At 44.8% G+C, this 27,416-nt stretch overlaps 1 protein-coding gene across 2 annotated transcripts in view; it reads left to right on the top strand.

The window, feature by feature from the left end:
* The window catches only part of ccdc85ca (coiled-coil domain containing 85C, a), a 59,322-nt gene that overhangs the window by 13,605 nt on the left and 18,301 nt on the right, over positions 1-27,416 (top strand). For both annotated transcript variants that reach the window (XM_031828673.1, XM_020487087.2), the window contains exon 2: positions 26,908-26,987. In XM_031828673.1, coding sequence (XP_031684533.1) covers positions 26,908-26,987 — 80 coding nt within the window. The remainder of the gene's footprint in view (positions 1-26,907; positions 26,988-27,416) is intronic.

The raw sequence follows: 27,416 nt of genomic DNA, 5'->3' as shown, positions 1-27,416 counted from the left end.
AGCTGTCTCCAGCTATCTACTACCTTAGATACGGATAACGTGATTGGCAGACGTGATCAGCAGAGATAGTACACAAGTTGTGTTTTCCTGTTCAGCTAACGGATATAAAAGTATGTTTTCTGCAAAATAAATTGCAAGAATTTACATTTCCAACAAACAGAAATGTGTTCAGAATGAATAAATATACACAATATGTAAAAACCATCTCCTCCCTTGACAGAGATCGATCATCTCGAGAACTAAAGCAGATAGCTTGCTACGGCCCACCACCTATTATTTACAATCTACTGTACACGCCCAAGGTGCTAGTCAATCAGCAAGGACACCGTTTCTATGTTTATTTAAGTGTATTACTGGACTAAAAGCTTACTGTAGTTCTCATGTGAGACTGAACAAGGTTCTTTCTGAAAAGGCTTCTTTCTCCCACCATCTTGCTCTTTTTTGTTGCCTCAACAGTGTGGGAATTTCACTTCATCCACTTTTTTGTTGTTCTATTGATGCTATACGGTATATACACACTTATTTTAGGTTCTTTACAAGTTTTTTAAATAATTTCATAATTATAATCAGGAATAATAAACTTAAGAAGAATGCCCATCAGGAATGGGTGCGGTCCAACTAATGGATAACTGAATAACTGTGTACTTCACACTGCTTTGAGGTGATTAGACAGTCTAAATAGTTTGCGGTGCAAAGCTGTGCGCTCTGTGGTACGGCTCTGTGTGTGTTTGGTTTTACCCTGTCTCGGGCCTTGGCTCACTCCCTGGATGATGACAGTGTTTGATCAGGTAGTGTAGAGCCAGGATCGGGGGCTGTGTGTGGCGCTGTGTGTGTAGTTCTGTGGATGGGGCTGTGGAGGTCTTTGTTCAGCCGTCTCTGTTGTGTTCAGCTCCTGTGTCCTGCTTCCCAGCTGCCCTCCTCCTCCTCCACCACCACCCCACCACCCCCAAACTTTGATCAATGGGTCTTTCTTTCACTCGCTCACTCACTTATTTACTGTCATTTATTCTCTCTCTCTCCTCTCGCTCATCCCCTGTTGCGCTTCTTCTCACTCTCTATCAGGCTCTCACTCCCGCTCTCTCACCCCCTCTCTTTCTCTTTTACTTTTCCTCACTCCTCCTGTTGCACTTGTTCTCACTCTCCGTCCAAACCCTGAACCCCCTTTCTCTGCCTGTTGCACTCAGTGCCCCTCCCCTTCTCCCCCCACCCTTACTTTGGTTCCCACAGCCTGGACGCTGCTGAATTGTAGAGAGATCGAGAGGGAGGGAGAGAGGCAGAGAGAGAGGCAGAGATAGAGAGGCAGAGATAGAGAGGCAGAGATAGAGAGGCAGAGAGAGAGAGAGAGAGAGAGAGAGAGCGGCAGAGAGAGAGAGAGAGAGAGAACAAAAGGCCTGACTGAGAGGGGCTTGGATGTAACTCAGGCCTGAGTGGTGACTGTCTCTCTCTGGCTGGCTGGGATGGAGAAGGAGAGGGTTTAATCCATGGCACATCAAATCCTTTCTCGTACATAATGTGTTTGACCAAGGCCTGGGTTGAACTATCAACAGTAAATACTGTAGTCCTAGTGTATGTTTTCTTGTGAAACATGGCACTGTTAATCCTGTCAATCCTTCAGAATAAACCATTTTGGGATTTCTATGAAACATATGTGGATGGATGTCTATTTATGGGCCTCATCTACAGTAGTATTTATCCTAAAGTATTTATCCTAAATCAGATTTTGTTGTCCAGCCAAATGATAATCATCATGATGTTGAATTGTGATCCTCTATAAGAACATGGTGAACATGGTCACGCTGATTAACATGGCAGACTCAAAATAGTGTGTGTGTGTGTGTGTGTGTGCGGGTGCATGTGCGCAGAACTTACATACAGTATGTGTGGATTGATCTAACACATATTTATTTCTGTACATGTCATTACTGGTTTTGAACAGAATTATAGATTTTTTGAATTTGAGGTTGTTTTTCTCAGGACTCACTTAGCCCACCTTAGCACTTAGCACCGTAAATAACTCGAAAACCCACAGCGATTAGGCTTAGTGGGAAAGTCAATACACATCCAGACCCAGCAATAAAATTAAAAGCTTTTCAAATCTGTCACACTATCCACCCAGCCAGCCTAGTGTAAAAAATGCTATAACAGCATCGGCCCTCTTTGATGTGTGTGTGTGTGTTTGTGTTTATGTGCACACTGCAGGCCCAAGGTGTGTCTGTTATTGTTTTACGACAGTCCAATTTCTTGTAAGTCATTGTGGAATGAATCCTCAGTTACAGGCATCGTCACGTTCTGACCTTAGTTCCTTTGTTATGTCTTTGTTTTAGTATGGTCAGTGCGTGAGTTGGGTGGGTTGTCTATGTTCCGTTTTCTATGTTGTGTTTTTGCGTTTGGCCTGGTATGGTTCTCAATCAGAGGCAGGTGTCGTTAGTTGTCTCTGATTGAGAATCATACTTAGGTAGCCTTTTCCCACTTGTGTTTGGTGGGTGTTTATTTTCTGTGTCTGTGTGTTCCACACGGAACTGTTTCGGTTGGTTATTTTCTGTGTCGTTTATTGTTTTGTTTCAGTGTTCGCTTGTTTTAATAAAGAGCATGAACACGTACCACGCTGCACATTGGTCCTCCGATCCTTACTACTCCTCCTCGTTGGAGGCATGAACACGTACCACGCTGCGCATTGGTCCTCCGATCCTTACTACTCCTCCTCGTCGGAGGCATGAACACGTACCACGCTGCGCATTGGTCCTCCGATCCTTACTACTCCTCCTCGTCGGAGGCATGAACATTTCAAACAGGAGAACATTCCAGAAAAAAGGTGGCTAGGAATGAGAACATTCAGACCTCCCAGCCAGCCAACCTAGGGATGGATGGTGCTCAATCTGCCATCCCATTTGGGGTCGTATTGAAGTTTGGGTCCTATTTCAACTTTCAGATGATGTTTCAGCCCCCACTTCCCATGGCTAGAGAGAGAGAGAGGGAGAGAGAGAGAGTCGAGTTGCCTTGTGCCGAGTTGCCCGCCCGGTCAGCCCTGTGTATGGGATCTCCTGGATTCCCCAGTAGCGGTAGAGAGAGAGGTCCAGGTCTCCAGCCCGCCGACCACTTCATCCCTGTTTACGAGGGGTTAGGGCACACTTAGAGGGGTTAGGGCACACTTAGAGGGGTTAGAAAGAGCATCTCCAGACAACAAGCTCTTTTCTAACATGCCATTAAAACAGATGACTATTATAGAGGCTGAGGATCTGGTAACTGTTAGCTTGGCTTAGCTCCTCAGCCTTTTGACTGGTGCAGGAGTTGGGGTCTTCGGGCTGAATCTTTATTTAAGAACCATGAACATAACTGACATTTTCATTCAAATCTCCTGTTGACATCAATGTATTATTTCCACACAAAAGGTTTGAGCACAGATCTCAAATGAGTATGAAGCCTTTAGAGTGTTTGTTGGTCATGTTGCTCATTCCTGGTTGTTGGGATCCTTTAAGATCCCATGAGATCTAGGGGAGTCATTGTCTGCGTCCCAAACGGCACCCCATTCCCTATATAGTGCTCCGGCTCTGGTCAAAAGTAGTGCGCTATATAAGGAATAGGGTGTAATTTGGGATGCCCACATTGAATCCCTTGTCCCTCTTTCAGGAAGCCATATATCTCGTGTGACCATGTAATCCCCACGCCTCAGTGAAAGAATGACCTACTGGGATAATTTATGCCCCAATACTCACCAGGTCATCCGTACCCAGGTCACAGCTATGTCTGTCTGTGTTGTATAATACACCATGTCACTACCTGTTTAGTCATGCGTTTTTGGGTCAGTAACATGAAACTGCGACGGAGATCAAAGCTATTCCGGCTGCCAAACATCTATGGGACGTTCTGGAACCAACGGAACAAACCAAAAGCAGATGTTGTTTTCACAGAATTCTGATTCCGGAATAAATTAATCAGAACTGCTGAGGTTGTGAGCTGGTTTCCCTGAATGTAGCAATGTGGGTACACAGTTCTATATCTACAGGTACAGTATGCATGTCCTGGGTGTCCATAATTGCTGCTATGTGCACGCGAAGAAGATGATGGAAAGAAACATAAAAAAACATGATCTTTCTTTCATTGTAACACACCGTAGACCAGCAGACCCTCACAAGCTCTAGTTGAAGAGACACACAGTGAAGAGCAGGAGTCAACCAACCTTGTTTTATTGTGCGCAAGCTTTGCCTCAAGTGTTTTTTTTCCGCTGAGTCCGAGGTTCTCAGAGTTCCAGCTGACTCCCTGCTGTTCAGACCTCACCGTATAAAGAACACAATAATCTATCTGTCTGTCAGGTCTACTCCCTCTCCGGCCTCTAGGTCATCAGGCGGCTGATTATCCCGCACACCTGTCACCATCTTTTCGCGCACCAGCGCCTCATAACACTCACCTGGACTCCATCACCTCCTTGATTATCTTCCCTATATCTGTCACTCCCCTTGGTTCTTTCCTCAGGTGTTATTGACTTTCACGTCGGTGCATTTTGTTTCGTGGTTATTGTTTATTTGATATATTAAAACACTCACTCCCTGAACTTGCTCCCCGACTCTCAGCGCACTCGTTACACTGTCTGTTTTCACTCCCTCCACACACATACAGAGTGGGCCATCCCAAATGTCACTTTCTTCCCTATATAGTGCACTGCTTTTGACCAGAGCCATATGGGCCCTGGTCAAAAATAGTGCACTATAAAGGGACTAGGGCGCCTTTTGGGTTGCAGAAACAGCCTGGCTGGTCTGGTGTTGACTGCTACAACAGTCTGTAATTAACCTGTCCATTCCCAGCTCAGACAGCCACTAACAATAGACTGGAGACTGCAACCTTGTCAACACTTGTAGAGGGAGAAATACACATCTCAGATAGTTATCGAGTTTTCTTGGAGAGTTTTGTAAACAATTGAAAGACACAATGTCCAGAACATTTTCTGGGACAGAGGACCTAGATGGGGAGTTTGTCTCCACATGTCCATTTGTCAACATATATTTACTATATAAGACTGTCTAAATAAAAGTTGCATTTGGTTTATTTTCAGTTTGGTAATTGAAGTGTGATAAGCCTGTTATTTGGCTGTCCGATCCAAATACAGTTTGTTATTCCACAGACAAAGCAGGGTCATTTGTTTACATTGAGGACGGCTGTGTGTTTGTTGACGGAGGAGCTTGGGTTTCCTGTCCCAGTGAATGGATGGATGAATGGATGGATGAATGGATCCGTTTCAGTTCAACTTCCCTGAGATTCTACTTCTTGTTTATGTGAACGAACTGCCTCTTGGCCCTGTGCATGTATGCATGTGTTATTGTTACTGCTAGCATGGTTAGTGCTCGGTCTGCTTCGAATGATTTATAGCCCAGGGAGAGAAGCGAAAGCGCTTGTCTCTGTTGTTGTGATAATGACACTGCGTAAGGAAGACCTTTGTGGGTATGTATGAGCCAATGAAAGACAGGTTAAGAATGTTTACCCTCTGAAGGGTGAGTAACCTCTTTGATTTAAACCATGCAGATTGAGGAAACAAGGTATATATTGACTGATTGATTGTAGAGGGCCACTCTATGGTTTTCCCTTGGTCAGTAATTGGACACGCACACACACACACACAAACGCTGGTCTCAGCCCACAGTGTCTGCATGTGGAAGGTCTGGGTTGGACAGATGGACATGGAGTGAGAGCCAACAGGGAGGCTGGAGGCTTGGGTTGCAGATTACTGGGGTGTTTTTGACTTTAGTTGGCGTCTTGTGGACCCAGACCAGACACTGAGACTTGGGCAGGCTCGGTGAGACAGTGATAGATCATCAGGATCTGGATTCATAAAGTGTCTCAGAATAGGATTGTTGGTCAAGGATCAGAGGAAAGCGACTCGGCTGGGATAATTTCCTTCAATGTGAGACTTACCGAGACGTGCAAATGGCAGAAAGGATCAGGAACCCCCCTATCTCTATTTCCTCAAACTCCTCCTACTGTCTCTCTCTCTCCACGATCCATGATTCGATGCAGTAACGCTAAGGGCTTGTTAGGGTTATGGTCATCACTTACAGTCTTATTGACAGAACAGGACCTGATCAGCTTGTAATGTAGCTAGTTGGTCAGACCCATACGTGTGTGTGTGTGTGTGTGTGTGTGTCTGCATGTGTGCGCGTGCGTTTGTGTGTGTGCATCGCCGGAGACCATTCCAGAGGAACTCTTCCTTTACTGAGCTAAACAACATTTGGTTTTGAAAGACTTTTATAATAGATTCATATCAGAGCCTTGCCAGAAGTCACAATCATTTATTTTATGACTTCAATATTGTTTTAATATCGCTTCATGCATTTTCCCAGAGCTGTCAAACTCAGGAAACTGAATCTCTTCTCATTTCCATCTGTCTCACAGTGGAAGTGGAGGGGGGCAATATAAATATATTGAAATTGATTTTTATCATGTTGAAACCCATTAAATCCAAACACGACTCTTGAGATGGAAACTATATGACTATCACAATTGCTTTTCATATCGCAATTCTCTGGAGCGTTCTATACTTCCAGGATGGCTCATTTATAGCAATGTTTTCCTAATGGTAGGTTGGACAATTTCAACTTTATCGGAAGACCGTTCTGGTGTATGGCAGGAAACATTGCTTTCTTGATTGTGGGAGCCACAAGAATACTTAGCAGAGTAATAACACAAGAAAGTTGGTGAAACAGACACAGGCGTTGTGCTATTCTGATCCTAGATCTGTGTGTGTTCAAAAAAGCTGCCGTGTCAGGATCCACCACATTCCTCCGCAGACCAGAGAGGAAGTTGGATCTCACTGGGTTTCACCGTGTGAAAGGGACACACCCAGGAAACCCTACAGAAACATTGTGACAACATGGGCTCTTCTCAACAGCGCTCATTAGTGTCACACTACAACAGGAAGCCGTGTGTATTCTCAAATCCCCAAGCATTCCGTTACATGAGCACACACCTGTAGAGTTTGAGGCAGCTAGGAAATAGTTCACTTTGTTAGAGCAGCCACAGCACTGTAGAGGGCCTACAGGAAATATGAACTCAGCGTTAAGTAAAGAAATATATGGATGTTATGGAACTTTCCACTCTCTAGCAGTAGAATGTGGGCTGCTCAGATTGAATTAATTAGCTAGCTAGTCATATGGAGGCATAGAATTTCACAGGGGACATTTTGTTTTCGTCATCTTTCCCTATCCCTCTTTCTCTACCTCTTTTCCACATAAAAAAAAAATCTCTCTCTCTCTCTCTCTCATGGGGAAAGTGACCTCATTGGAGGGAAAAGGGGGTCAAAGGGGAGCGGGAGGCTGGGATTGGCTGGTCTCGCATGGCCAGGAGGTGGTAGTCGTGGGAATGCCATAGCAACCAACGATTATCTGCCGGTTGATTGATCCCAGAGGACCGGTAGAACAAAAGAGGGAGAGAGTAGGTAAGAGAGTAGGTGAGAGTAAGGGCTAGGGTGAATGAACGAAAGGTATGTGTGTATGTTTGAGTTTGTAAGTATGAATGGTATAGACCGTGCTATAGAGGGTGTTGCTGGCTTTTAACCCCACGAGGGTGTGGCTGATTCAGAGTGGCCTTTCCACAAGACACTGCAGCCAGACAGGATGGCAGGGCCTGTTATGTAAGCATGTGGATGGATGAGCAACCTCACCAGGGTCAATGAGTTGAATAACCTCACCATGCAGTCACCAGGGCCAAATCCTCCATTTAGATGTGACAGACTGTCTGTTACGGGATTATTTATAGATTTGTTTTAGGTCATTCTGATTCACATCAGTTGCCAAGCATTCCACTAGTGGCTAATGGAAGACAGTGATGTGTTTTTGAGAGAGTGAGAAAGAGAGATAACCAATTCATCCATGAATCAGGTATAGCAGGGGAAGAAATACGGGGCTAGAAGCCATTTGCTAGAGTTAACCCCAGTTTTGCTAGCATCAACCCACATTTTGCTAGAGTCAACCCCAGTTTTGCTAGCATCAACCCACGTTTTGCTAGAGTCAACCCCAGTTTTGCTAGGGTCAACCCCAGTTTTGCTAGGGTCAACCCCAGTTTTGCTAGAGTCAATCCCAGTTTTGCTAGGGTCAACCCCAGTTTTACTAGAGTCAACCCCAGTTTTGCTAGGGTCAACCCCAGTTTTGCTAGGGTCAACCCCAGTTTTGCTAGAGTCAACCCCAGTTTTGCTAGCATCAACCCACGTTTTGCAAGAGTCAACCCCAGTTTTGCTAGGGTCAACCCCAGTTTTGCTAGGGTCAACCCCAGTTTTGCTAGAGTCAACCCCAGTTTTGCTAGGGTTAACCCCAGTTTTACTAGGGTCAACCCCAGTTTTGCTAGGGTCAACCCCAGTTTTGCTAGAGTCAACCCCAGTTTTGCTAGAGTCAAACCCAGTTTTGCTAGGGTCAACCCCAGTTTTGCTAGAGTCAACCCCAGTTTTGCTAGGGTCAACCCCAGTTTTACTAGGGTCAACCCCAGTTTTGCTAGGGTCAACCCCAGTTTTGCTAGGGTCAACCCCAGTTTTGCTAGAGTCAATCCCAGTTTTGCTAGGGTCAACCCCAGTTTTACTAGAGTCAACCCCAGTTTTGCTAGGGTCAACCCCAGTTTTGCTAGGGTCAACCCCAGTTTTGCTAGAGTCAACCCCAGTTTTGCTAGAGTCAACCCCAGTTTTGCTAGCATCAACCCACGTTTTGCAAGAGTCAACCCCAGTTTTGCTAGGGTCAACCCCAGTTTTGCTAGGGTCAACCCCAGTTTTGCTAGAGTCAACCCCAGTTTTGCTAGGGTTAACCCCAGTTTTACTAGGGTCAACCCCAGTTTTGCTAGGGTCAACCCCAGTTTTGCTAGAGTCAAACCCAGTTTTGCTAGGGTCAACCCCAGTTTTGCTAGAGTCAACCCCAGTTTTGCTAGGGTCAACCCCAGTTTTACTAGGGTCAACCCCAGTTTTGCTAGGTTCAACCCCAGTTTTGCTAGAGTCAACCCCAGTTTTGCTAGAGTCAACCCCAGTTTTGCTAGATTCAACCCCAGTTTTGCTAGAGTCAACCCCAGTTTTGCTAGGGTCAACCCCAGTTTTGCGAGAGTCAACCCCAGTTTTGTCATGTTCTGACCATCGTTCGTGTGTGTTTTCCTTGTTTTAGTGTTGGTCAGGACGTGAGCTGGGTGGGCATTCTATGTTGTGTGTCTGATTTGTCTATTGCTATGTTTGGCCTGATATGGTTCTCAATCAGAGGCAGGTGTTAGTCATTGTCTCTGATTGGGAACCATATTTAGGTAGCCTGTTTTGTGTTGGGTTTTGTGGGTGATTGTTCCTGTCTTTGTGTTTGTGGCACCAGATAGGACTGTTTCGGTCCGCCTCTCCTTCAACTCAAGAAAACCGTTACAAGTTTTGCTAGAGTCAACCCACGTTTTGCTAGGGTCAACCCCAGTTTTGCTAGGGTCAATCCCCGTTTTGCTAGGGTCAACCCCAGTTTTGTTTGGATTATTCCATGTGTTTGGTGTGAAATATGAAGGAAGTCAAAAGCAATAAAAAACAGATTGGCTTCTCCTGAGCCTGCAGTTGGCCTCTTGGTTTAATCTGACCAATCTCTTAATCCCACCGGATCTGTCTCATCCTCTCTTTCTCTATCGCTCCCTCCCCTTTTCTCACTGTCTCACCTAAAGAGCAGCCATTTTACATTTGAGTCATTCAGAAGACACTCTTATCCAGAGAGATTTACAGGAGCATTTAGGGTTAAGTGCCTTGCTCGAGGGCACATCCACAGACTTTTCACCTAGCCGGCTCGGGGATTCGAACCAGCAACTTTTCTGTAACTTGCCCAACGCTCTTAACTTCAAGGCTACCTGCCACTGTCACACCCTCCCTGAAAGGTGTGTGTGGTATCCGAATAGAAATGTAGAAATGCTAGTATTCGGTCTAGAGATTCTGTGTTCTGTTAGCTAATCATCATTGTTTGGCTTCTGTGATTGAGAAGCCTGTTAGATCATTCCAGACAGAGCGACGGGGGGGGGGGGGGGGTTAAGCTGTACCCCTGTCACTGTCTGAACCGGGTTGGAGGGGGTAGAGGGGTGTGTGTGTGTGTGTGAGTCTTGCTTGGGTCTGCCCGGGCCATCTGTCCGACACTATTGTTTTGCGGACAAAGGGGTTGGGGGCTCTTCAAAGCCCCACCATTGTGAATGGCTGAATGAAGCATCACGTCACCCCACTATATCACTACAGGACCCTGAGCATGGGCTGGCTAACGCCGAGACTGACACACGCAGAGTGGAGAAACCAGCACAAACTTTATTTCTCTCTGACACACTCACACAGTCTTTATTTCCCACCTCTCCCTCCCCTCCCCTCCTGCCTCTTAACTCCACTATCACAGGAGGTACAGAGTGAGAGGCTAACCTCACGGGTTATCCTCTCCTGCCTGGAGGCGCCTAGATAAGACAGGGTTACTAGGTAGGGTTAGGCCACACACACACACACACACACACACACACACACACACACACACACACACACACACACACACACACACACACACACACACACACACACACACACACACACACACACACACACACACACACACACACACACACACACACACACACACACACAGGGTTAGGCTGCAGGGTTAGGCAGGGCCAGGGGACAAAGGTCTCTCTTTGAATGATTAGCCCAGGCCTCTCATCTAATGCTTCAGGTTTATGACACCAGCGTATCTATCTGAATATAAGTTTACCTCTCTTCACCTGTCTCAAAATGATTGAACTATCCAATCCAATTAAAAAATATCATAGTTTACTCAGTATATTGTTGTTTGTGCATTGTATTCACACAGCCCGTATGAAATACTTTTCCTTCCCTGTAAGTGATTATAATGTGATGTATAATGTTATATAATGTTATACTCTGTCTTTCAAAGATAATTCGTAAAGATTCAAATAACTTTACATATCTTCATTGTAAAGGGTTTAAACATTGTTTCCCATGTTTGTTCAATGACCCATAAACAATGAATGAACATGCACCTGTGGAACGGTCATTAAGACACTAACAGCTTACAGACGGTAGGCAATTAAGGTCACAGTTATGAACATTTTGGACACTAAAGAGGCCTTTCTACTGACTCTGAAAAACACCAAAAGAAAGCTGCCCAGGGTCCTTGCTCATCTGCATGAACGTGCCTTAGGCATGCTGCACGGAGGCATGAGGACTGCAGATGTGGCCTGGGCAATAAAGATCATCAAGGACAACAACCACCCGAGCCACTGCCTGTTCACCCCGCTATCATCCAGAAGGCGAGGTCAGTACAGGTGCATCAAAGCAGGGACCGAGAGACTGAAAAACAGCTTCTATCTCAAGGCCAACAGACTGTTAAACAGCCACCACCAACATTGAGTGGCTGCTGCCAACACACTGACTCAACTCCAGCCACTTTAAAAATGGGAATTGATGGAAATTGATGTAAAATATATCACTAGCCACTTTAAACAATGCTACTTAATATAATGTTTACATACCCTACATTATTCATCTCATATGTATATGTACTGTATATACTGTACTCTATATCATCTACTGCATCTTTATGTAATACATGTATCACTAGCCACTTTAAACTATGCCACTTTGTTTACATACCCTACATTACTCATCTCATATGTATATACTGTACTCGATACCATCTACTGCATCTTGCCTATGCCGTTCTGTACCATCACTCACTCATATCTTTACATACATATTCTTTATCCCTTTACACTTGTGTATAAGGTAGTAGTTTTGGAATTGTTAGGTTAGATTACTCGTTGGTTATTACTGCATTGTCGGAACTAGAAGCACAAGCATTTCGCTACACTCGCATTAACATCTGCTAACCATGTGTATGTAACAAATACATTTGATTTGATTTTAAATTGCAATGTCTGTACTGTGAGAAACCTAAGACAGCGCTACATGGAGACAGGAAGGACAGCTGATCGTCCTCGTAGTGGCAGACCATGTGTAACAACACCTGCACAGGATTGGTACATCCGAACATCACACCTGCGGGACAGGTACAGGATGGCAACAAAATCTGCCCGAGTTACACCAGGAACGCACAATCCCTCCATCAGTGCTCAGACTGTCTGCAATAGGCTGAGAGAGGCTGGACTGAGGGCTTGTAGGCCTGTTGTAAGGCAGGTCCTCACCAGACATCACCTGCAACAACATCGCCTATGGGAACAAACCCACCGTCACTGGACCAGACAGGACTGGCAAAAAGTGCTCTTCCCTTACGAGTCGTGGTTTGGTCTCACCAGGAGTGATGGTCGGATTCATGTTTATTGTCGAAGGAATGAGCGTTACACCGAGGCCTGTACTCTGGAGCGGGATCGATTTGGAGGTGGAGGGTCTGTCATGGTCTGGGGCGGTGTGTCACAGCATCATCGGACTGAGCTTGTTGTCATTGCAGGCAATCACAACGCTGTGCGTTACAGGGAAGACATCCTCCTCTCTGATGTGGTACCCTTCCTGCAGGCTCATCCTGACATGACCCTCCAGCATCACAATGCCACCAGCCATACTGATCGTTCTGTGCGTGATTTCCTGCAAGACAGGACTGTCAGTGTTCTGCCATGGCCAGTGAAGAGCCCGGATCTCAATCCCTGGGACCTGTTGGATCGGAGGGTGAGGGCTAGGGTCATTCCCCACAGAAATGTCCGGGAACTTGCAGGTTCCTCGGTGGAAGAGTGGGGTAACATCTCACAGCAAGGTCTGGCAAATCTGTTGCAGTCCATGAGGAGGAGATGCACTGCAGTACTCCAGATACTGACTGTTACTTTTGATTTTGACCCCCCCTTTGTTCAGGGACACATTATTCAATTTCTGTTAGTCATATGTCTGTGGAACTTGTTCAGTTTATGTCTCAGTTGTTGAATCTTGTTGTGTTCATACAAATATTTATACATGTTAATTAAGTTTGCTGAAAATAAACACAGTTGACAGTGAGAGGGCGTTTCTTTTTTTTGCTGAGTTTATGTGAAGCTGCAGCCCAGTTTTGCTTTTGATTGGCACTGTTCCAGATAACAACTCGGAAAGTAGCTCTGGAATGTGAGGTAGATGTGGAGTTTGAGCAATTACCACACCACTCACAATGTACACACGCCATATGTCACTGGTTGCCCGTCGCCCTCTCTACGGTGTGTGTGTGGGTCAGCATCTTTCACATTAAACTTAGGATCAATGCTGCTATCTTATCCCATGTTCTCAAGGCACACACTCTCTCTGTTTCGGGGAGGACACAGCCCTCCTTGAGGGGGAGTCTGGGTACTTGTACATGTTACTGTGATTAACAATACCTGGAGAAAGCGGACAGACTTATTCTAGTACGACAGTAAAAACAGGCTTGGAATTACAAAGATACTCAGGGAACCCCCATAAGCCTTTGCAATATGTTTATGTTGATGTTAACCCATTATTTCAGAACCCCCCACAATTACCAAAGGTGGAATATGCACTGTTCGTTGAAAATGAGCTGAAAGGGAGATGTTCCTGTAACAGGGATACAGTGACTTGGAAAAGAGCTCATGAGCATCGATATATCCTTTCTGATAGAAATGGGTCATTCTCCTTCTCTCTTGTTCTTTGTGTCTTCCTCTCATCCCCCTCTCCTTTTCTCTTTATCGTCTTCGTCTAATTGATGTCCGTAGTATCTTCCCCCGTCTCTGCACAGTTGTGAAACCAACGTCTACTGTCACCCATTCTGCTATTAGTCTAATGATTACCCTTGTTTGAAAAGGACATTTATCCCAGTGGAAGTGAACTTGTTTCCAAATACACTTTCATCCTGATTTCCGAACGGCTCATTTTAGGATTTAGAGCAACTTTCATCCTGAACAGTTTTGACTGTTATTTAGATATCAACTGAAACCATACAAGCCACAAAAATGGGAGGTACATTTCGAGGGGTTTCAATGCAATATTCCATGTGGAAGATCATTGAGTCCGTGTTGTTAATGATGCTTAGTTTTAGCTCTAGGCAGTAGGGATCTGGTCACACACACACACACACACACACACACAATGGAAGGAAGCAGAAGAAGCCAATATAGCCAAAGAGCACCCAGGCCCTGAAGTCAAACAGTGAGGTTTGTTGCTTGGATACCTTCTTGTCAATGCCTTGATATTCCGTCTCCTCTCCATGTTGTTTCTCCGACAATCTTTCTTTTTATTCCACTGTTTATTTTTCCACGTTTAAGTCAAGTGGCTGGCTGACTGAGGCCTGTTTGTTTACCTGTGTTTGAATGGAGCGACAGGAAGATGAAGGAAGAAGGCCTTGGGGCAATACTTTACTCCACACTGGGTGTTTATGTACCAAGGTATTTGGAAAAGTAGAGTTAGATTGTAGACCCTGGCACTCAGTCATTTTAATTTAATTACACCTCCAAACGTGAACTTATAAACAAGCCACCAGGAATGTAATGAAATCTAACCAGGGAGTGAAACACTATTTCCCCTGTCTGTTCATTACATACAGAAAGGCTAGCCATCTCAAAGCCTTTCATTTGATCAACTTTATCTCCTGCTTTCCTTACTATGGGGTGAGTGGTACATCATATCTAAGTGCTTGCTTTAGCTAGGTGTGTTTATGATGCTGTTATGACAGAGTTAGTACACAACGTGTTTGGTGCCGGTCAGCATTAATCTCGGTTGTTGTCTTTGTGGGCTACCGAGTGGTGCAGCGGTCTGAGGCACTGCATCTCAGTGCTAGAGGCGTCACTACAGACCCTGGTTCGATTCCAGGCCATATCACAACCAGCCGTGATTGGGAGTCCCATAGGGCGGCGCACAATTGGCCCAGTGTCATCGGGGTTAGGGTTTGGCGGGGGTAGGCCGTCATTGTAAAGAAGAATTTGTTCTTAACTGACTTGCCTAGATCAATTCAAGGTTAAATAACAAAAAAATGGTGTCAGTGTGGACAAGTACCTGCAGGGTGCTACAGTTGACACACTCAAGACTGCTTTGATTCTCAATGAGTGACCTGGTAAAATAAATAAAAAGTAACATCTTTAGATGGGGAAACATTGTGCTACATTTCAGCCTTGTTGTAGTAATAGAGAGCTAGCCTGGTCCCAGATCTGTTTGTGCTGTTTCGTCAACTCTGGTCATTGTCATAGGAGTTGGCAAAAACAGCACACGAGGATCAGGGACCAGGCTATTAGAGAGTTGTAAATGCAGTTTTATAGTGGTGAAACAGCATATGCCGCTGTCTACCAGCGAATCCAATGCTTTGCTCTGTAAGATCCTTACAGCTTTCAGTCAGATTCTGTATGTGTAAAAAACTGTGGGATAAAATGGCCGTTTCCCATCTAAAGCCAGTTAGCCTTAAGCTTGAACCGGGACCAAGGCCATGCTAACACTCATAGGGTGGATCCCAAATGGGACCCTATTCCCTGTGCACTACTTTTTACCAGAGCCGAATGGGTCATATATAGGGAATAGGATGCCATTTGGGACGCATACACTCACATTATCCCTAGACACTGATCTAAGGTCAGTTTTATGTAGTATTACCTCAAGTCAGGATTTGGGGAGGTTAAACTGATCCTAGATCTGTGCCTTAGCCTAAAAGCAACCGGAGGCCCCAGTTAGTTCCTCTTCTGGGGATACAGGACTTTGAAGCAACAGGCCTAGATTCTGACATATTCATTGGCTTTCACCTACCCAGTCCATAGTTCTATCAGATCTAACATGTGGAGTGAACCCTAGCAGAAAGGACGGAATGAAGCACAGCCGTAGTTTAGCTCTCCAAGGTCCCTGTCTATAGGGAGGCCTAACCTTAGCGTGTGCCTATCGACTCCCTGTAACCTTCACGCCAATAACGCTAATGAGCCTAGCGCCACGGCCGTTAGATATCTCATGTGGCTCTTTGGCACTTAGCAGTTAGCGAAGAGCACTGTAGAGCTTCACTACAGGGACCTTCACTGTGAGAGGTCAGGTTAATAGCTAGCTACACACCAGTGGTGTAGTGGGGGTTTTACGCAGGTATAGACTGTATACCGACTTGTTTTTCAGTGGGCATGGCGTATATTCACTTCTTAATCCCCACTGATGCGTATCAACTAATAAGGCTGATGGAACAGACCAGAATGTTTAGCTTAAAATGGTGATAACGTATTATTTCTTCACATATTAGGCACAGCAATGTACACACGGCCGTAGGCCTGCGCCTGAACGTTCCAAAACACTGTTTTAAAATGTACATTAGCACATGCGAGTGGTTTCATGGGCAAAGATGGAAATATCTCTTTGGAATGTACAAAGAGGGGGATTTAAAGATGCGACAACTATCATGGTTGCTAACATAACTAGGATACTGCCTTTGGTTGCTAGGCAATGAAAGAAAGTTGAAAGAAAACTAGAACTCATATGAGGAAGTCTTCATAAAGAATGATTGCCTCCACGTTATTATGGTGGGATTTTGGCTATAGACTACTTTGAAGCAAGGTAAGCCATGCCTCATAATATGAAGTAAAATGTCCAGGTGTCAAACAATTAAGGAACAGGGAAAGTACAGTGATGCTGCTAATGATAGGGCTTTTGGTAGTTGATAAAGCTTTCCCAAAACCTACTCTATGAATGTTAACGAGCCACAAAGTAGCCTATGCCTACCTATCAGAATGGCATCATGAGTATTTGCGTCAATTCAGTGGCAGTTTCTTTTGCAAACTCCATCTCATGTGCAACAGAAACACTGCTAACCAAACAGTGCTAGGTGCCTGCACACTTTAATTAAAGGGTAACTACACTCAAAAATGGAATAATCTTAGATTTTCCCCAGACCTCGAAAGTGGCCTCTTGATTTCAAGCATTGACTTAGAACATACAATTGTGCTGTTTTTCTGTGACTTTGAGAGCAAAAACCTGGAAAAATTGGGACAAATCTGAAACCTGGGAATTTCTAAATCAGTTGACAGCCTCATTTATCTGTTTCAATAGAGTACCACGGTATGAGTCATAATACCCATAAAACCTAGAGGTCAAACAGGGAAATGGTTCCAATCATTTTCCCACCATTCATTCTTCTGATAGGGGATTTTAGAAACACTTAAAATAAGGGCTGTGTTTCGTGTAGGCTTAGCCTGGCGTGGAATTTTGATAACCATGTAAATCTCTCCAGGACAAGGTAACTTTTATCAATATATTCACCTGTATTTACCCCCCAAAAATGAAATGCTAATTAGCTGCTAATGTGGCTATCCTAAAGAACTACCAAATGCCATGTTGATCTGGACGAGACTGCCTCATCGAAGAAAAGGTAAGAATCTCTGGAGCAACTATCTAATGTTAGCTAAATGTAGTAATGAATAAATAGTTCTACATTTCTTTAAATTGACAATTATGTGAACTGTCTTGTGCAAGTTTTAAATTGACACAATACCAGGGTAAAATGAGATTATACCCACTTCTCCAGGCACCACGACACCACTGTACACACCGAGGGGAACGCAGAATGGGATCACATTCAAATCACCATGTATCCAACTATGTACTGTACGTGCACAGGGGACAACCAGGAAGAGGTTTTATTCACACGGCTCTGTGCGGATTAAAGGGATGTGGTTTCTTGCACATTGCACAATATCCGCACAGGCATCAAACTGTACTGTATGCCTATGTTTGAATCAGTGGAGGCTGGTGGGAGGAGCTATAGGAGGACAGGCTCATTGTAATGGCTGGACCTTTTAACACATATGGAAACCACATGTTTGACTCCGTTCCATTAATTCCAATCCAGCCATTACAATGAGCCTGTCCTCCTATAGCTCCTCCCACCAGCCTCCACAGGTTTGAATACTGCATACAAAGTGTGCATGTAGCCTAAACACTGATGGAATTGTGTGCTTTTGAAAACAACTTATTCAATGCTAGATGAGTCCTCCCTCATTTAAGAGCTATAATAAAGACACATAGCAATCAGGGATAGGCCTATTTTGTAGTGATGTATTCAGATATTGTTGGATTAGTGGGTTACTGAAGCCTGCTAAATAACACAGGGGATTTACACCTGACCTGTTATGGGCAGGTATGTACACAATAACGCAGAGAGAAAGAGAAAGAGAACGGGAGAAAGAGAGAGACTTAGGTAGCATAAAGGTGTGTAACATGAACCAGGCACTGATCTCTTTATTATATTGTTATATAGGGGGAGAGAGGAGTGAAGCGGGCCACTGCTGCTGAACCTTGGGAATCAGCTTGCTTGACCAGACACCGCAGACAGGCAGAAAGACAATATGTTGTAGCCAAGTGGGTTGTCAGGGCATCGCTCAATGTTTTATTTTCCCTTACTGTACCTTTCTGTACCCTACTGTACCCTACTGAATCTCCCTGATTCTTTTGACACTTTTGACCTGAATCTATTGTGGTTGTGTGTGAGTGTGTGAGTGTGTGTGTGTGTGTGTATTAACTGTATGTCTGTGATGCCAACTATGCCCTTGATCGGAGCACATCAGCGCCATGGCCTGGTTTATACAATACCCTCTGCTCCTCTCCACAGTGTGTGGGTTTATAACACACACACACACACACACACACACACACACACACACACACACACACACACACACACACACACACACACACACACACACACACACACACACACACACACACACACACACACACACACACACACACACACAATAGAGAGATGGTTGATAGTGGCACTGACCTGACCAGGGAGGTTAGTTTTCGATTTGAACTAGCTAAATGTACTCCCACGTTCAAATTCTTTTAACACCGATCAAACACTGTTCTAAAAGATCTAACTACCTCTCTGATAATAAGATTCTATTCCGAAGCGAGTGAACTGAACAGTTACCGTTATGACTTGAGCGATCCGGTGATGTCATTAAATTGTGATGTAGGTAAGCAAACATCCTGTAGCTGGAGTTGTATGGTTGGAATTTGCATGTTCCCTGAAGCAGCATCTTCAGATACCATCTAGGTTACATCTAGGTACACACACACACACACACACACACACACACACACACACACACACACACACACACACACACACACACACACACACACACACACACACACACACACACACACACACACACACAGGAGCACTTGTCTCTCATGGAAATCTATTCAAATAGCAGATTAGAAGTTGTTGTCCGGGTCTAGTGGTGCATTATGAAAAACAGGGAGAGAAGGGGTGATAGATTATGGTGTCAGGTTGTTGGATGTCTTCCACCTTCCACGTGGTGTTGGTGGGTGTGTAATTGTGTGTGTCTTTGAGTGAAGAGGGTATGAGAGTAAAGACAAGGAGAGAAAGGTCCTAGCTGTGTGTGTGTGTGTGTGTATGTGTGTGAGTGTGTGTGTGTGTGCATGCGTGCGTGCGTGTGTGTGCGTGCTCTAACTCAGTACTGTGCCTCATTACTTGGCTCTCTGCAGCTCAAACAGAGATTGATAGTGACAGCAGCGCCTCTGTGAATGGACAGATGCACAAGGGCACGTCTCTCCCTATCTCCTTCCTTCTAACTCTCCATCTTTCTATCCCTCGCTCCCTCTTTCCTTTACCACTCCTCCTCCTTCCCTGTGGTTCTCAGTGCGGTCGAGCAGTGTAGAGAGGAAGTGTTTGTTGACACTGCTGTCCCCAAGGGGCCTGTCATATAAGCAGACTCTCCATCACCTCAACCACCTCCATCCACAGCTTGTGTGACTAACGTTGTATAGACTAACCAAACAACATGGGAATTCTCCCCCACACAATCTACCAACCTTTTCCCCTTTCCCTACCTCTCTCCATTCTCTCCTCTCTACTGTTCTCCATCCATCCCTAAAACCCTGATTCCCTCTTTTTCTTCTTTCTTTCTTTCTTTCTTTCTTTCTTTCTTTCTTTCTTTCTTTCTTTCTTTCTTTCTTTCTTTCTTTCTTTCTTTCTTTCTTTCTTTCTTTCTTTCTTTCTTTCTTTCTTTCTTTCTTTCTTTCTTTCTTTCTTTCTGTCTTTCTTTCTTTCTTTCTTTCTTTCTTTCTGTGCTTGTGCTCCTCTCTCTTGTCCAGAGGCGATCGGCAGCACATACAGTATTCTCCTCTTTGCATTCTGTATACACTGTCTTCTCCTATAAAATGTCCCTCCTGAGTGTATTCAGACTGCACCTGTGCACCTCTGTCTCCAGCTTCTACCTTGTCTAGGTCTGGGGCAGCGCAGACGGTACGGCCCATCCATAAGAGTTAGCAGGAAGTGGACAGCTGCTGACGGACTGTAATTGTAGGATGCTCTCCTCTCCTCTCCTCTCTTCTCTCCTTTGTCCTTCGGTCAGCACTGTCTGTGTCTGCGTCTGTAGGCTGCGTGTGTGTTAGAGAGTTGGTGTGTGTCTGTGTGTGTGTGTTAGAGAGTCGGTGTGTGTCTGTCTGTGTATGTGCGTGTATGTGTATCCTATAATCAGAATTGTCTGTGTCTGTATCCCGAGGCAGGCTGTGTTCTCCAGAGTAGAAGCTGCTCAGTCATTCATTTGACTCACAGGCCCTGGTACGGCACACAGTTACTGTTTAAGAAGTTGTTCTATAATGCTGCTTATGTAACTGGGTGTGGCTGTGTGTTTGACCTTATCAGCCCTGCAAGGTTCACATGTAGTTTTATGTCTCTCTGTTATGGCTGTCATTCCAGGTCAGGTCCCACCACTCTCTGTAATGAGCCCTCAGGGAATGTGTGAATGTGTGAGTGTGTGTGTGTGTAGGTGTGTGTGGTGTGAGGGCCAAATGAGCTATGGTGATAGAACTGTGGAAGGGTAAATCCTCAGGACATATACTGTATCTATCTATCTGGGTCTTTAGGGTTCAACGTTCAGATCCTTACAGAAATGGAACGGCTCGCTTAGCCTCACAAGCAATGCAGGCCTCTGTCTGTCTGTCTGTCTGTCTGGCTGGCTGTCTGGCTGTCTGGCTGTCTGTCTGTCTCGCTCTGTCCCCCTCTCAAACCTAGATGTATTTACATGATGCAGACAGCTCTATGCTACTGATATATTGTCGTTTGTTACAGTTCGATTTCACACTCCGTAATTCGGTGTAATTCAGTTCGGCTTTGTCTGCAGCTTTGGTCAGCAAAGTTTTTCTGTTATCACTGCTATCCAGCCTGGTTTGCTGAGTCAACACTCCTGGCTTTTTCATTATGCCCTGGTTATATTTGTGGGTGTAGCGTTTAACTATTTCAATCTACTTTGAGCATATTTGTCCAACGTAGAGAGCTATTTACCAAGCATACAGAATCTGCCTGTATGTCATCGTCAGTTGTGTCTTGTTTTCAACTCTGTTTCATCTCTCCTGTTCTTCTCAGACTCATCTCTCCTGTGTATGGCTTGTGTGAGGCTGCAACTCAGTCATCAGAACCGTATGGGCCTCTTAGAGTCAGACCAGATCAGGTTACTATAGAGACCCTGGCCAGGTCATGTTACTATAGCGACCCTGTGAACATACGGAGAGTGGAGCAGAGGGGTGCGGAACAATACTGCACTGTTTGCCTGCCCCACTGGCCCCTGTGTGTGTCCGTGTGTGTGTTTTCCCTTCTCCCACTAGCCTCTCTAACTCCACCTACTAGGTAATTGAAATCATTCCTTGGTCTGCCTCGCAGCTACCTTGCAGCTGTGTGTGTGTGTGTGTGTGTGTGTGAGAGAGAGAGCGTGCGTTTCCAGGGTCAGGCCCCTGATCTCCCTCCCCCTCACTGTAATTGAAATCATTCCTTAGTGAGTCCCAATCAGGGAGCTCAAAGCCTTCTTCATTGTGCTGCTCTAAGGGGAGCGCTCTGAAGATAGAGTAGGGGTGTACAGTAACCCTACGTTATAGTCTCATTAATTGTGTGTGTGTATGTAAGTATGTGTGCATGCGGTTGTGTGTGTGTGTCCAGAGCTAGAGTAGGACTGTATTTTTACTAGTGTTTTTATAATGGAAGGAGTAGTGGGGGAGGCGAGGCGAGCTAATTTGATTGTAATTGATTCCATAACTGGAGGTCTGCCCGGCCTCCTATTCATTAACTATACACTATGAAGCATTCCTTCCGCCTCAACTAGTCTGTGGAGACTTCACAAAGTTGACTTTCTACAGGTCATAGACGCCTGGACATGACCAGTGTGCATAGTACTGGGAACAGACAGCATTACAGGCTTGTGTGTCTGCACGTGCCATCATGAAATCAAGAGAATAGTAAGATTGCAGGTTTATCCCTGGTGACTGAAAACAGGGTCAGTTGGCAACGGTGTGTTTTTTCTGTCAACGTCCTCATGCTTCTTTTCTGCACTGTCCATGCTCCTTCTAAACCTCTGTATGAGTGTGTGTGTGTGTGTGTGTGTGTGTGGTGTGTGTGGTATACTCACTCAGTAAAGATATTCCCTGGGTAATCCTCTTCACGTCCCATCTCTCCCATGAAAATGAATTTCTGCTATTCTCTCCTTCTCTCCTGCTGTAATCCCTAGTCTGATAATGGCTGAGGTATTTATGTATATGCTGAGAGGATACAGCTCTGTCACAGGTTATACAATACAACCGTGTGGGAGAATAAGAGTAATGGGATTAAAGATGCCAGCGGGGAGAATATGACCGTCCATTGTGAGGATGCATCATGGCTACATTGTATGAGTCTCGCTGATTGTCTATGCAATACTGTGACGTGTGATCGACGCCTGGCGCTTCTATCACAGTAGAACCAGAACGATTCGAATGGCCGTGGTTCTAGATTGGAACGGAACTCAGGAATCTATTCTTTTGGACAAAAGTAGTGCACTACGTAGGGAATACGGGCGCCGTTTGGGATGCACATTTAGGGACTACCATCTAGGCCTTAGGCCCTTTTGCCGGCCAGCCTGTCTGCCTTCCTGGTGGAGTAATCGGCTTGGGAGCCGGCTGCAGGGGACAGGACAGGACAGGTCAGCTGACCACTGTGGGTAGATTAGAGCGGTCACAAGGAAGGCTAAGAGGCTTACTGTAGCCACAGGAGCCTTGCCTGCCGCTCCCTCTCTTTCTCTCTCTCTCTGTTTCTCTCTGTGATTCTTTCTCTCTCTCTGTTTCTCTCTTTCTCTCTCTCTAACCTCTGTCTCACGTTCTCTTTGTTTCCTTCCCAGTGTTTCTCTCTCATTCTCTGACTGCCTGTGCCTGTCTCCCCAGTTTTCCCCTTTCACTCTGTGTTTCTCCTTGTCTGCCTTTTCATCTAACTGTCTGTCTCTCAGCTATTTATCTGCCTCTCTCTACCTCCCTTACCTCTCTGCCTCTCTCTCCCTCGCTTTTCCTCCTTCCCAGCCCCTCTCTCCCTTGCGCTCTCTCCATCCTGTGGTTTTTACTATGAAAACACCATTGCGTCATTCACTGGCGGATGAGTCAAGTTAATCACTACTGTATCTGTCTGTCTGTGCCTCTGGTCCTTACAGCTGAGACAGAGACAAACAGCCAGTCTCATGGCCAGTAATGACTGAGCTCTGTCATTGGTTTTATGTATCATATACTGACACCTGGTGGTGGAGGAGACACAAGTTGCCACAAACAGACGCTGTGTTTTTTTTCCCACTGCCTACACACAATACCATATAATGTCAAAGTGGAACTTCTTAGAAATTAACTGGACAAAAATATAAACGCAACATGTAAAGTGCTGGTCCCATGTTTCATGAGCTGAAATAAAAGATCCCATACATTTACCATACGCACAAAAAGCTTATTTCCCTCCAATTTTGTGCATGCATTTGTTTACATCCCTGTTAGTGAGCATTTCTCCTTTGCCAAGATAATCCATCCACCTGACAGCTGTGGCATATTAAGAAGCTGATTAAACAGCATGATCATTACACAGGTGCACCTTGTGCTGAGTACAAAAAAATGTGCAGCGTGCAATTGGCATGCTGACTGCAGGAATGTCCAGCAGAGAATGTAATGTTCATTTCTCTACCATAAGCCGCCTCCAACATCGTTTTAGAGAATTTGGCAGTACGTCCAACGGTCCTCACAAACGCAGACCACGTATAACCACATCAGCCCAGGACCTCCACACCTGGCTTCTTCACCTGCAGGATGGTCTGAGACCAGACACCCGGATAGCTGACGAAACTGAGGAGTATTTCTGTCTGTAATAAAGCCCTTTTGTGGGGAAATCCAGTGGGTGGGCCTGGCTCCCAAGTGGGTGGGCCTGTTCCCTCCCAGGCCCATCCATGGCTGCACCCCTGACCAGTCATGTGAAATCCATAGATTAGGGCCTAATTCATTGATTTATATTGACTGATTTTCTTATATGATCTGTAACTCAGTAAAATCATTGAAATTGTTGCATGTTGCATTTATATTTTTGTTCAGTATAATGAACAATTTACGTTGAGTCAATAAGTATTCAACCCCTTTGTTATGGCAAGCCTAAATATGTTCAGAATTAAAAATATGCTTAACAAGTCACATAAGTTGCATGGACTCAATCTGTGTGTAATAATAGTGTTTAACGTGATTTTTGAATGACTACCTCTTCTCTGTACCCCACACATACAATTATCTGTAAGGTCCCTCAGTCGAGCAGTGAATTTTAAACACAGATTCAACCACAAAGACCAGGGAGGTTTTCCAATGCCTCACAAAGAAGGGCACCTATTGGCAGATGGGTAAAAATAGACATTGAATATCCCTTTTGAGCATGGTGAAGTTATTAATTACACTGAATGCTGTACCAATACGCCCAGTCACTACAAAGATACAGGTGTCCTTCTTAACTCATACAGGTGTCCTTCTTAACAGTTGCTGGAGAGGAAAGAAACCGCTCAGGGATTTCACCATGACATCAATGGTTTAATGGCTCTAATAGAACAAAACTGAGGATGGATCAACAACGTTTTTGTTACTCAACAATACTATCCTAATTGAGTGAAAAGAAGGAAGCCTGTACGGAATAAAACATATTCCAAAACATGCATCCTGTTTGCAACAAGGCACTAAAGTAATAACAGCAAAAAATTTGGCAAAGCATGAACTTTTTGTCCTGAATACATAGTGTTTTGGACAAATCCAAAGCAACACATTACTGGGTACCACTCTTCATATTTTCAGGCATATTGATGGCTGCATCATGTTGTGGGTATGCTTGTAATCGTTAAGAATGGGGGAGTTTCAGGATAAAAAAGAAACGGAATGGAGCTAAGCACAGGCAAAATCCTACAGGAAAACCTGGTTCACTCTGCTTTCCACCAGACACTGGGAGATGAATTCACCTTTCAGCAGGACAATAACCTAAAACACAAGGTCAAATCTACACTGGAGTTGCTTACCAAGAAGACGGTTAATGTTGGCCTGGTTACAGTTTTGATTTAAATCTACTTGAAAAGCTATGACAAGACCTGAAAATGTTTGACTTGCAATAATCAACAACAAACTTGGCAGAGCTTGAAGAATGTTGAAAATAATAATGGACAAATGTTGCACAATCCAGGTGTGGAAAAGTTTTAGAGACGTACCCAGAAAGACTCACAGCTGTAATCACTACTAATGGTGCTTCTACTAATGATTGACTCAGGGGTGTGAATACTTATGTAAATGAGATATTTCGGAATACTTTCTGAAGGCACTGGTGTGCCATTTATGGATGCAACGCCTATCCAGCAAAACGCTGAAAATGGGTTGTTGCGATTTACTAGTCATAAACTCAGTGGTTAGAGGGTAGAGGAGATCAACTCTAGCTCGTGTCACAGCCATCACATCTGTACGTCTACCAGCTACACCATTAGACACCTCGGCATTGGTTCCACTGTCTAGCCCTCCATATCTCTCTCTCTCTCTCTCTCTCTCTCTGTCTGTTATCCATCATTCTTCCCCCCTCTTCCCCCTGTCTCATTCCTTCAGAGGGAGTTATGGAGGAACAGAGAAGAGAAGAATAGAGTAGAGAATGATCCCTTCTCTCTAAGTTTCAGTCATCAGTCATCACTATGGTCAACACCCACCCGCCCACACACACACACACACACACACACACACACACACACACACACACACACACACACACACACACACACACACACACACACACACTCCCCCTTATGCTGCCCCCCCCCTCTTATTAGGGAAACTACTGAGATGGATGACAGAGCAGCAGTGTGTGTGTGTGTGTGTGTGTGTGTGTGTGTGTGTGTGTGTGTGTGTGTGTGTGTGTGTGTGTGTGTGTGTGTGTGTGTGTGTGTGTGTGTGTGTGTGTGTGTGTGTGTGTGTGAGCGTACATGTAGGGGGCCTAACAACTGCTGCCATTGCAGATTGTCTCCATTTAAATAATGAAAACCACGAGGTTTTCGTGCCACCAAAATAATCCCAGTGCTTTAGTTGATGGATTGGATTGAAATCTCTATAAAGGAGCTGTGCAGTCCAGTATTGATTGTTGGGAATCGGCAGTTTACAGGAAATGAAAGAGAGCCATTTTAGGATTACTGGAGTTTTAGGCACAACATAATCCCCATGGGAGAGTCAACAATAGAGCACTGGACTAGTGGAGGGTTAAGGCTGAGTGGACTGCTGAGCATCACACAAACATGCCAATCAGAGGGACCCAGAGCCCACCAGACAACACATTAAACACAGGCCAATGGATATTTACAAGACACTGGAGTGAAACTGTGGGCCCGCATGTGTTTTGGTCTAATAAACGATGTATGGGTTGGTGAGAGAAGTAGGAATGTGTCAAGGTTTCAGACATGTGGTTCAGATTTGACACTGGGTATGTGCCAAATGGCACCCTATTCCCTATATATATATATATATATATATATATATATATATATATATATATATATATATATATATATATATATACACACCGTATATGGAGCCTGTTCAAAAGTAGTGCACTAACAGTATATTGGGAAGAGGGTGCTATTTGGGACACTGACTGACATTCTTGTACATGTTGTTTTCTCTTCCTCTTTTTCTCCCAGATCCATCTTCAAACTACATGAGACAACTGGAGACCAAGGTCAGCATCCTAGAGGATGACAACAAGCAGCTGCTATCACAGGTGAAACACTGCGGCTGTTTTATTACCATGGGGAAAACGATCACCCCTCCCTTGATATTCTTCTCTCTCTTCGCCCTCTGTCTCTCTCGTACTTTCTCAAACCCAAGCTCTCTCGTGGGAGAGACAGAGGAAGCAGCAGGGACACGAGTGTATTTTTCACCGTATAAATAGAGAACGTGAGAGATGAAAGAGAAGCGAATAGCGAAAGCTAAATATTGCAGAGTAATCGAGTACACAGGGGAGATGGGGAGGAGAGAGAGAGCTTCTACCTGCTGGGATGACAGGGTTAATTGAATAATTCAGTATCACAGGGAAAGTGGTCTTCAATAATGGATTGGGTTAAAACAATGGGAGGGCAGGAGAAATCACACATGGACTGAAAGTTTCATGGCTTCTCATTGTCATTCTGTCTGCCGTCTGATTTCACAC

This window comes from Oncorhynchus kisutch, linkage group LG7 (genome assembly GCF_002021735.2).
Source record: "Oncorhynchus kisutch isolate 150728-3 linkage group LG7, Okis_V2, whole genome shotgun sequence".
In the NCBI taxonomy this organism is placed as follows: domain Eukaryota; kingdom Metazoa; phylum Chordata; class Actinopteri; order Salmoniformes; family Salmonidae; genus Oncorhynchus; species Oncorhynchus kisutch.
Note: the sequence above shows the minus strand (reverse complement) of the source record. Positions and strands in the feature narration are given on the sequence as shown.